This window comes from Carcharodon carcharias, chromosome 14 (assembly GCF_017639515.1).
Source record: "Carcharodon carcharias isolate sCarCar2 chromosome 14, sCarCar2.pri, whole genome shotgun sequence".
Taxonomy (NCBI): domain Eukaryota; kingdom Metazoa; phylum Chordata; class Chondrichthyes; order Lamniformes; family Lamnidae; genus Carcharodon; species Carcharodon carcharias.
Genome location: NC_054480.1, coordinates 126,431,150 through 126,443,349, shown reverse-complemented (window position 1 = coordinate 126,443,349; position 12,200 = coordinate 126,431,150). Strand labels below are relative to the sequence as shown.

The 12,200-nt window shown below is 44.9% G+C and overlaps 1 protein-coding gene across 3 annotated transcripts in view; it reads left to right on the top strand.

The window, feature by feature from the left end:
• The window catches only part of ano8b (anoctamin 8b), a 105,102-nt gene that overhangs the window by 57,163 nt on the left and 35,739 nt on the right, over window positions 1-12,200 (top strand). For all 3 annotated transcript variants that reach the window (XM_041205042.1, XM_041205041.1, XM_041205043.1), the window contains exons 3-10: window positions 1,558-1,690; window positions 1,938-2,076; window positions 3,101-3,197; window positions 4,063-4,179; window positions 4,769-4,896; window positions 5,867-6,028; window positions 7,679-7,831; window positions 9,214-9,340. In XM_041205042.1, the coding sequence (XP_041060976.1) occupies window positions 1,558-1,690; window positions 1,938-2,076; window positions 3,101-3,197; window positions 4,063-4,179; window positions 4,769-4,896; window positions 5,867-6,028; window positions 7,679-7,831; window positions 9,214-9,340 (1,056 nt within the window). The remainder of the gene's footprint in view (window positions 1-1,557; window positions 1,691-1,937; window positions 2,077-3,100; window positions 3,198-4,062; window positions 4,180-4,768; window positions 4,897-5,866; window positions 6,029-7,678; window positions 7,832-9,213; window positions 9,341-12,200) is intronic.

Here is a 12,200-nt window from a genome sequence, read left to right as displayed (position 1 = left end):
GATAAAGGCCAACATACCATTTGCCTTCCTGATTGCTTGCTGCACCTGAATGTTAGCTTTCAGTGACTTATGAACAAGAAGACCCAGGTCCCTTTGACATCATCACTTCCCAATCTCCCCCCATTTAAGAAATACTCTGCATTTCTGTTTTTCCTACCAAAATGGATAACTTCACGTTTTTCCACATGGTGGAGCAGCCTTGAGGAGCCGAGTGGCCTAATAATACACACACACACACACACACACACACTCTGCCCCCCCTTCCCCCAAGTGGCCCCTTTGCTGAGGCCAGCAAACATCTCCAGTTAAAATCCTTTCTTTCAGTATCCTGCTCTCAATAATGTCACTGGGTAGCTGACAGCATCAATCACAGGAGCAGAACTGATCGTGTTTCCATCCTTAACCCTCCCATTTAAAACCAGGGTCAGAGTTCAGTCTATCCCTGCCTCGACTGCTTCCCCCATTCCCCTGTTCACTCCACTGACACAACACCCTGAATCTTGGCTTGCTGTGAGTCAGGGGACGCTGCCAGCCCTATACGTGAAGATTAATGATGCTTAGGGGTGAGCTGGGAAGGAGAGGAGGAGGGAGAGAGGAGCAGGACAGTGGCAAATTGATCTACCCACTCAAACAGCAACCAAGCTCATCGCGATAGTCTGGGGTGGAGTTATCAGTCAAGTGGCTATTGACAATGACCACACAAGAACAAGGTCACATTTATAAAGAACGTGCATTAAGTGAGCCAAGGGTTATGGTGGGTGATGGCAAAGTGGAATTGAGACACAACCAGATCAGCCATGATCTTATTGAATGGTGGAGCAGACTTGAAGGGCTGAATGGCCTACTGCCGCTCCTAAGTCCTATGTTCCTAATATAGTTTCTTTCACAATCTCAGGACATCCTATGGCACTTCACAACCAATGAAGTTCTCCTTGAAGTGTAGTCACTGTTGTAATGTAGAAAATATGGCAGCCAGTCTGTGCACAGCAAGATCCCACAAACAGCAACGTGACAATGACCAGATAATTTGTTTTTTTAGCAAGGAGAAAATATTAGCCCAGAGCATCAGGAAGAACTAACTCCCTTGGTTTACTGGGAAAAATGACCATAGGATCATTTATTTCTGCCTGCAAGGGCAAACAGGGCCTCAGTTTAACATCTCACACCAGAGGCGGCACCTCTGACAGTGCCGCACTCCCTCAGTACTGCTTGCAGAGCTATTGTTGCTCAGTCAGATCCTGGAACTCCCTCCCTAACAGCATGGTGGGTATACCTACACCACATGCACTGCAGCGGTTCAAGAAGGCAGCTCACCACCACCTTCTCAAGGGCAATTAGGGATGGGAAATAAATGCCGGTTCTGAAGAAGGTTCATATTTGACTCAAAACGTTAACTCTGTTTCTCTGTCCACAGATACTGAGTTTTTCCAGTGTTTTCTATATTTGTATTATGTTATGATAAATGCTGGCCCTGGCAGCGATGGCCATGCCCTGATGATGAATTAAATAAAAGACAGCCTTCATATTAGCAAGGGATTTGTTTCCTTATTCCTACAGATACAACAGATGACCACACGTTGCTTTGGTTACTGAACCACATACGGCTGGGAATCCCGGAGTTGATCATCCAGATTCGGCATCACAAACACACCAACGTTTATGCATTCTTCGTGACAGCAACCTATCAGAAGTAGGTGGGAGCCGGGTCCTATGTGAATTGGTTTTAGTGAGCCGGGGGCTGTACTGGCTGTGGGGTGCCTGGCGTCTGTGTGTGTTTGGAATTTGTGGGGGAGAGGTGGTCATGGCTGGGGTTAGCATGGGATGTGTGCAAGAATCAAGGGTGTGTCCATTGTACAGGAGCTGGCTGCGGTCTGTGTGCGTGCTGGGCCTTTCTGGAGTTTGATTGGTGACTGGGCTCTCTCAATTTCTGTGTGCAGCTTGCTCCGAGGAGCTGAGGAGACGGGTCTGCGGAAACCAGTGAAAGAGGAGTTTGGGGGAGGGTCAAGGGCCTTTTCCTGTGAGGAGGATTACATCTACGAAAACATTGAAAATGAAATCTATTTCTTCACTTCTCAGGTGAGTCAGTTGGTAGGGAGTTTCACCAGCTGTCCTATTGATAGGGGGATTTATAACACAACAACACAAAAACCCTCTTCAAGACTTAAGCACAGAATCCAGCCTCCTGGTGCAGTACTAAAGGAGTGCTACATTGTCTCAGGCGGCATCTTTCAGGTGAGATGTTAAACCAAAGCCCCCATTTACCTTCTCAGGAGGATGTGAAAAATCCCACGGCCACTATTTCGATAGAGACCATGGGAGTTCTCCCCAATGGTCCTGGCTTAACATTATCCCTCAACCAACACCAACACCGCCAAAACATATTATCTGTTTGTGGGAGCTCGCTGTGTGAATATTGCTGTGTTTCCTACCTTGCAGCAACAACTACATTTCAAGATCCCCCTTTTCTCGTTGTGTCTGTCTGTGTCTGTCCCTCTCTCTCACCATGCCTGTCTATATCTCTCTCTCTCTCACACCAGTCCATCGCTGACTGTGACCCACTCTATCATTGCCTTTAAAATGAGGCTTGTGTGAGCCCCTTCCCATTGGCCCTGCTTCATGTTTAATCCCCACCGTCAATTAACTGGTGCAGGTATATTTCTGAGAGAGTGGGAAAGGCCACCAGTCCTGCACCCTCTGCTACCCCCTCTATCACTTTCCCTGCCAGAGAGAGGGAGAGCTGTGCAACAAATGCGGAAATTCCAAATTGACTTTTAAAATGCACGTGTTATAATCACTCAATAAACAGCAGCTTAATTGCTGACTAAACAGGGTCACACAGCAAAAGGAAGCTGGATGTGGATGAGGGCAAAAGGATTAGAGGGATTGGATGATAGAATGAGATGAAGAGGGATGGGAGGAGATTCATATGCAGCATAAACACCAGCATAGACCATTTGGGCCGAATGGCCTGTTTCTGTGCTGTAACATTCAATGTAACCAAATGTAGCTCTGCTGAATCACCTCAGGCCTTGGTAAGAAATATGTGGTTTGAGGGATTCTTTGAAGCAAAATGGAATGAAAATGTCTTGTGTCTTCACAGGAGCGGCAGAGCATTATCAGGCACTGGCTCGATAACCTGCGAGCAAAACAGGGAGAAAGCCTACACAATATCCACTTCCTGGAGGGGCAGCCAATCAGTAAGTAGCATATCAGATAAAGCTCAGGGGTCCGTGGAAATTCCATTTGTAAGTGGAGCACTCTCCTGCATGCAGCAGGCCATCCATGCTATTCAATATAGCACAAGCCTATTGTCCACCTCCCTCCAGAACCTTGGTCCTGACCTCTAGCCCAAAGGTGTTACATCATCTTCCAGTTTGACTCTGAACTTGCCTTCAAGCTCCCAACGTAACTACAGGTCCCTTTGTGTCCATCCCTCTGACCGGTCCATCTCTAACTGACTGGACACCTCATTACTTGTAATACCTGGCTCCCACACACCTATGGATGTGGTGTCAGCCATATCTCCAATGGTAGCTCTCTCAACGTAAGATCATAAGAAATAAGAGCAGGAGTAGGCCATTTGGCCCCTCGAGCCTATTCAATAAGATCATGGTTGATCTGATTATACTTAACTCCACTTTCCTTCCTGTCCTCATAACTCTTGACTTGATTTTCAATCAAAAATCTGTCTAACTCAGGCTTGGATATATTCAATGACCCCGGCTCCACTGCTCGCTGGGGGAGAGAATTCCAAAGATTAACGATCCTCTGAGAGAAGAAATTCCTCTGAGGTAAAGGTTGTGGGTTCAAGTTCTGACTTGAGGGTCTTTGAAAACAACCTTGTGTTGGGAGCAGGAGATCACCTGATGAAGTCTGCAGAGTTGTCAGCGCTGACAAGGTGGGGAGGGGGTTGAGTGTGGGGAGTGGTGGGGAGAGAATGTTGAGGGGCGGGTGAGAAAGTTGGGGGATGGGTGAATGTGGAACCAGGAAAGAGGGGTAGGTGGTGAATTCCTGAAGTCCTATTGAGTTATCTGGATACTGACCAGTCCGTGTTATGTCCAGTTGCAGAGCTCCTGACCCGAGGGATTATTCAGCAAGTCCTTCCCATCCATGAGCAGCGCATCCTTAACCGATTGGTGAAATCATGGGTTCAAGCCGTCTGTGAGTCACAGCCAATAGGTATGTACAGAATTATTGTGCGTCGTAAGTGAAAGATCATCGAACATTTCAGGAGCAGGAAAGACCTGTTAGAGGAGACAATCCACAGACTAATTATTAAATGTTGATTTATATAATGTTTCCTTCCAGTCTTTTCAAACTTGCTGTGTCCTGTGTTGTGGGGCCTCCTGCACAGTAGGGTTTCCTGCGCCGTGGGGCCTCCTGCACCGTGCGGCCTCCTGCACAGTGGGGCCTCCTGCACAGTGGGACCTCCTGCACAGTGGAGCCTCCTGCACAGTGGGACCTCCTGCACCATGGGGCCTCCTGCGCTGTGGGGCCTCCTGCACAGTAGGGCCTCCTGCACAGTGGGGCCTCCTGCACAGTGGGACCTCCTGTACCGTGGGGCCTCCTGCACAGTGGGACCTCCTGCACAATGGGACCTCCTGCACAATGGGACCTCCTGCACAGTGGGCCTCCTGCACAGTGGGGCCTCCTGTACAGTGGGGCCCCTTGCACAGCGGGACTTGGTCCTTTATCAAGGCCTTTGCTGTGCCTTTCATTTCCTGGTATTCTAAGGTGATGGATCTGTCTTCTCTTTCCTCTCCTCCAGATGAGATCTGTGAATATTTTGGGGTTAAAATCGCAATGTATTTCTCCTGGCTTGGATACTACACATGGTGCATGATTTATCCAGCTGTGATTGGCTTTGGACTGTGGACATTTACAGAGTCTGACCAGGTAGAGTTTACAATGAATGATATACCTAACATACAAAGGCCAGAAATCACCCCTGAATTTCCATTGTAGCAAGTAAATAATGGCAGAATATTATCCTTTATACACCAAGATTTACACTAATTGTAGGTTAATGTAGGAAGCTCCAGTCAAACAGCTGTATTCTCAGTGAAGGATTTGCTGCAAAGCTTTAGTCTTATCCAGTGACCGTATTTATTTATCACCAGCACTGTCACCTCTAAGTCTGAAGATTATGGGCTCAAGTCCAACTCCAGAGACTTGTGCACAAATTCCATGTAACCCCAGTGCTAGTACTGAGGGTTGCACTTTCAAAGAAGGAGGCCAGCTAGACTATGCCAGCTCTCTGTAGAGCAACCCATTCTCCTACTCTATCCCTTTAGCCTTGTAAGTTTATTCCCCTCAAGTGCCCATCCAATTTCCTTTTGAAATCATTGATTGTCTTCAGTTCCACCGCCCTAGTAGGCAGCGAGTTCCAGGTCATCACCACTCACTGTGTGAAAAAAGTTCTTCCTTACATCCCTGCTGCATCTCTTGCACAAAACCGTAAATCTGTGTCCCCCTGGTCCTTGTGCCATCAGCTAATGAGAAGAGTTTTTCTTTGTCTACCTGATCAGCCCTGACGTAATCTTGTCTTTTGGTCGAGATGTTGAACCTAGACCTCACCTGCCCTCTTAGATTGATGCTAAAGATCCTGTGGCTCTGTTTCAAAGAAGAGCAGGGGGTGTTCTGGCCCATGTTTATCCTTCAACCAATGTCACAAAAAAAAGATCTAGTCACTTATCACATTGCTTTTTCATGGGATCTTGCCGTGCGCAAATTGGCTGCTGTGTTTCCTACAGTACAACAACGTCTACATTACACATCAAGAGTATGTCATTGGCTATAAAGCACTTTGGGATGTCCTGAGGTCATGAAAGGTGCTATATAAATGCAAGTTTTCTTTCCTTAACAGACGAGCCGTGATGTGATCTGTGTGGCTTTTGCCCTGTTTAATGTTGTGTGGACCACCTTGTTTCTGGAAGGTTGGAAGCGTCAGAGTGCGGAGCTTGCTTACAGATGGGGAACATTAGACCGGCCAGCAGAGCTTATCGAGGAGCCCAGGACCCAATACAGGGTGAGTGTGGCTCAAATATCTGGGCAATGTTTACACACACGGGGCAGGATTTTTGTCAGGCGGTGGGCCCAGGAGTGGCAGCGAAACAGACAGCCGCCTGCGATGAGAACCTCAGCGCTACCGGGGTGGGGGCGGGGGGGTGGAGCGCGAGTGCTAAAGTCTGCGCATGCTCAGGGGAACGCAGACCGAAAGCTCCCTGAGGGCACAGAGAGCTGAAGAATTTTACAATGAAAAATAAAGGTTTTACAAGTAAGGGAAACATATCCCTACTTGTGATTCAGTCACATGAACAGGGACATGTTAAAAATAATGTCTAAAAATTTTTACTTTTTTTAAAATTACTGTTGCAAAGGCCACCTGGCCTGTTTGCCCGCCCACCAACTTTAAGGTTGGACGTGCAGTGAAAAATACAAATTACTTGCTTGTTTAATGGTCTTAATAGACCTCTTAATTGTCGGCGGACGTGTTGCCGACTCTTGCGTGCACACTCCGACCGAAATATCACGCGGGTGTGCGATGGTGTTGGGACGCTCGCCCAATGTCATCACGCACTATTTTACTACCAAGCAGGTCGGGCACCTGCCTGCCCGCAGGACATAAAATTCTGCCTGTGGTATAAAGTATGACACGGTAGGATCCAAAATGTAAACTGCTGAGGAAATGCCTTTTTGTTAATTACAGACAATTTACAGCACAGATACAGGCCATTTGGCCCAACTGGTGTTTATGCTCCACATGAGCCTCCTCTCAGCCCCCTCTTTATCTCACCTTATCAACATATCTTCTATACCTTTCTCCCTCGTGTGTTTATCCAGCTTCCCCTTAATATTTATCTATGCCTATGGTAGCAAGTTCCACATTGTCACCACAATCTAGGTAAAGGAGCTTCTTATGAATTCCCTATTGCACTTATTCGTGACTATTTTATGTTTAAAGCCTCAAATTCTCTTTAAGCCATATTTTCATTAACTAAAGATGATTTTGCCCCATTTATAATCTGCTGACATGTAAATACTGAGGGAAAATAAACCTTGTTCAGAGCTCATTAACCTCCGAAATCTGTTACTGAACCTTTCTATATTGAAGCAGTTCAGGAGGTGATAATACTCCCATTGAGCCAATGGACAAACTAAGGCAGAAGGAGGTTCATGTTGAGCATAAGCACTGGCACAGATCATTTCGGCCGAATGGCCTGTATCTGTGTTGTAAAATTATATCATAAGAACCAACCCCTTAGCACAGAGTGTAATCACGTGCAGCCTAGACCACTGTTTTGAAAAGAGCATGTAAGTTCTCCCCGATGTCCAGTCCAAAATTTATCCCTCAAATATCAGTGAAAACCAGACTATCGAGCCATTATTTCATTGTTGATTGTGGGAGTTCCAGTGTGCAGATTGGCTGTTGTATTCCCTGCATTACAATTGTGACTACACGTGAGAAGTACACCATTGCCTGTAAGGTGCTTTCAAATGTCCCGAGTTGATGAAAGGCGCTATAGAAATGGAATTCTTTTTACAATGGCGAATGGTGCCTGAATTAGGGAAATGTTCTGTTTCTGACATTAATGTCTCTCAGCCTGATAAGCACACAAGCTATCACACTGTTTGCTATATGATATTTTTAATACTTCTCTTCTCTCTTTCCTGGCAGGGTGTTAAGCGAGTTAGCCCAGTTACAGGTTGTGAGGACTTCTATTACCCGCCTTGGAAACGGAGGTTGTTCCAATATTTTGTCAGTCTTCCTGTCTGTCTCTTCTGTCTCTGCGTGGTCTTCTTGATCATGTTAATCTGCTTTGAACTGCAGGTCAGTACCAGGCACCTGTTGAGACTCTTGTATCGAAGCTTTGTGATGAACAATTTGCGCCCTACTACTCCCAATGGGTTCTACTATTGCTAGTAAACCTTACTAATACTAATAAAACCTTACAGTTACTAAAAAATTATCTGAATTTTGAAAGATTAATGAGCAAAATACTCAACAATCACTTAACTGCTTCCCTCCTTCTTCACTGCACCAAATTGCCTTACTCACCAAAATCTCAAGTTCGCATTCTGTGACACTCAGTGAACATAAGAACATGAGAACTAGGAGCAGGAGTAGGTAATTCAGCCCCTCGAGCCTGCCCCGCCTTTCAATACGATCATGGCTGATTTCTTTTCGGTCTCAACTCCAATTTCCCGCCCTCTCTCCATAACCTTTCAACCCATTACTAATTAAAAATTTGTCTATCTCCTCCTAAAATTTATTCAGCATCCCGGGATCCACTGCACTCTGAGGTAGTGAATTCCACAGATTCACGACCCTTTGAGAAAAGTAATTCCTCCTCATTTCTGATTTAAATCTACCACCACTTAGCCTAAAACTATGGCCTCTCATTCTAGAATGCCCCACAAGGGGAAACATCTGCTCCACATCTACTTTGTCTATCCCCTTTAGCATCTAATGTACCTCAATTAGATCTCCTCTCATCCTTCTAAACTCTAGCAAGTATAGGCCTAAACTGTTCAATCTCTCCTCATAAGACAAGCCCCGCATCTTTGGAATCAATCTAGTGAACCTCCTCTGAACCGCCTCCAATGCAACTACATCCTTCCTCAAGTTAGGGGCCCAAAACTGTGCACAGTGCTCCAGGTGCAGTCTCACCAATGCCTTGTACAGTTGCAACAACAATTCTCTATTTTTATACTCTATTCCTTTAGCAACAAGTGCCAAAATTCCATTTGCCTTCCTTATTACCTGCTGTACCTGCATACTTGCTTTCAGTGATTCATGCACGAGAAACCCAGATCCCTCTGCACTGAAGCATTCTGAAGTTTCTCTCCATGTAAATAATAAGTCGCCTTTTTATTCTTCCCAATGATCATTTCTCAGTGATGAGCTCTGTGTTCATGCTTGCTTACCAGAACCCACGGCATTATTCAAAGAAGAGCAGGGGAGCTCTCCTCAGTGTATTGGCCAATATTTATCACTCAACTACTATTGCTAAAATCAGATTAACATGCTTAATTACAAATGTTACTATTGCTGAGTTGCTGTCAGAGTGACCTACATGACAACAGTCACGACACTCTAATAATAATTCATGGTTTGCAGTTCCCTGAGGTAGTTCAATACAAAGGGCTATTTTTACACACAAGTCTACTCATTACTTTTGATCCTAAATTTCCTTCTGCTTCATTTTTTAGGAATTTGTGTCAAGTATTAAAGAATTGCCACGGATAGTCATCTATTTTCCTAAAGTCCTTTTGGCTGTTGTGGTTACAATTCTTGACGATGTTTACAAGAAAATTGCCTACTGGTTAAATGACATGGGTACGTACCAAATACACTTTCCTCTCCTGGGGTAGGGGGGTGGAGGGAGGTGGGTGAGCGTGGTGGGGTAAATGGGCCAATCACACCCTCCGTAGGGTTTGTTTTTCACAATTACTTCATTTACTCAAAATTAGAAGGACCTCAGTTATTTGGTGGGACTTAAAAAGCCAGGATTGTTCTCCCAGTTGCAGAGAAGGTTAAGGGCAGATTTAATAGAGGTGTTCAAAATCAGGAGGGGGTTTAATAGAGTAAATAAGGAGAAACTGTTTCCACTGGCAGGAGGATTGGTAACCAGAGGACAGAGATTTATGATGATTGGCAAAAAAAAACTAAATGTAAAAATGAAGAAATATATTTTACACAGTGAATTTGAATTGGATATACTGGTGAAAAGGAAAGATGTATGGACCATGGGAGAAGAGCAGGGGGAAGGTGAGAATTTGGACTAATTCATTCAGAGCGTTGTAAATCTTTGGAATTCTCTACCCCAGAAGGTTGTGGATGCTCCATCACTGGGGATATTTAAGGCTGAGGATGATAGATTCTTGATCGCTCAAGGAATCAAGAGCTTTTGGGGGAGGGCAGAAAAGTGGAGCTAAGACAGAAGGTCGGCCATGATCTTATTGAATGGTGGAGCAAGGTTGATGGGCCTTATGGCCGATTCTTGCTCCTATTTATTATGTTCTTGTCCCACTCCAGAGACTTGAGCACAAAACTCTACACTGACACACCCAGTGCAGCACTGAGGGAGTGCTGCACTATTGGGGACACTGTCTTTCAGGTGGGACAGTAAACTGAGGCCCTATCTGGTCTGTCAGGTGGAAGTAAAAAATCTCATGACATTATCCAAAGAAGAGTAGAACTGTTCTCCCTGGTCATAGAATTGTTACAGTGCAGAAGTGTCTGCACCGACTCTCCAAATGAGCAACTGACCTAGTGCCATTCCCCGCCTTCTCCCTGTAACCTTGCACATTCTTTTTCTTCAAATAACAGTCTAATTCCCTTTTGAATGCTTCAGTTGAACCTGCCATCACCACACATTCAGGCAGCACATTCCAAACCCTAACCACTCGCTGTGTAAAAACATTTCTCCTCATATCATCTTTGCGTCTTTTACTAATTATTTTAAATCTGTGCCTCCTCATTCTTGATCCTTTCGCAAGTGGGAACAGTTTCTCCTTATCTACTCTGTCCAGATGCCTCATGATTTTTAATACCTCTATCAAATCTCCTCACAACCCTTCATTTTTTCTAAGGGAAACAGTCCTAACTTCTCCAATCTACCTTCATAACTGAAGTTCCTAATCCCTGGAATCACTCTCATGAACCTCTTCTGCACCCTTTCTAATGCCTTCGCATCCTTCCTCCAATGTGGTGGCCAGAACTGAACACAATACTCCAGCTGAGGCTGAACTAGTGACTTATACAAATTCAATATAACTTCCTTGGTCTTGTACTCTATGGCCTGTTAATATAACCTGTCCTAAGAACATAAGAACTTAAGAAATAGGAGTAGGAGTAGGCCATTCGACCCCTCAAGCCTGCCCCGCCATTCAATAAGATCACGGCTGATCTGCCCCAGGCCTCAACCCCTCTTTTGTGCCAGCTTCTCATAACCCTCAAATCCCCAATATTTCAAAAATCTATCTACCTCCTCTTTAAATACTTTCAGTGATCTGGCCTCCACAACTCTCTGAGGTAGAGAATTCCAGACATTCATTACCCTCTGAGAGAAGAAATTCCTTCCCATCTCAGTTTTAAATGAGTGTCCCCTTATTCTGTAACTATGTCCCCTGGTTCGAGATTCCCCCACTAGTGGAAGCATCTTCTCAACATCTACCTTTTCAAGCCCCCTCAGAACCTTGTACGTTTCAATAAGATCACCCCTCTTTCTTCTAAACTCTAATGAATAACCTGTTTAGCCATTCTGGATAAGTCAACCCCTTCATCCCAGGAATCAGCCTAGTGAATCTCTTTTGAACTCCCTCCAATACTAGTATATCCTTTCTTAAATACGGGGAATGAAGCTGTACACAGTACTCCAGGTGCGGCCTCACTAACACCCTGTGCAGTTGTAACAAGACTTCCCTATTTTTAAACTCCAACCCCCGAGCAATACAGGCCAAAATTCCATTTGCCTTCTTATCCTGATCAATGTTTATCCCTCAGCCAACATCGCTAAAATAGATTATCTGATCATTTATCACATGTGGGAGCTTATGTGTAAATTGGCTGCCACGTTTCCTTGGCTGAAGTCACCACACTTCAAAAAGTGTTTCATTGGCTGTGCTAGGATGCCTTGAGGTTGTGAACGCAAGTTTTATTTTATTTATCAAACACCATTCAGTAACCAATGAACTAAAGCAGCCAAAATGACCAATTCACACTCTGCTTTTAGTCTGATAATTTTACTAACAAAAACACTAAAAGGTTAAGATCACAAACATGTACACCATGCCAATATGGGTATTGATATCACATGACCAACCCAACTGCTCAAAACTGGACCTCCATGAGGCACTGTGTATCATTAACAGAAACAGAATTGTGTTCCGCCACATCCTGTAAACTCACAGCCTGGCATATCCTTCAGTCTACCATTATCATCGCACAAACATCACTAGTAACTGGTTTCACAACTTCACTCTCTAACCCATGCTATCGATTCAAACCAATTTTGCAACTTCCCAGATTCCCAATTGGTTAAGTATTGCCTCCTGCATGCACCCCGCACCCCCCGCCTGTTTCCTGGTTGATATTGAGGATTAAATAGTTAACTTATGAGACCAGGTTACATAAACTTGACTTGTATTCCCTCGTGTATGAATGATTAAGAGGGTGGTCCGATTGAGGTGTCTAA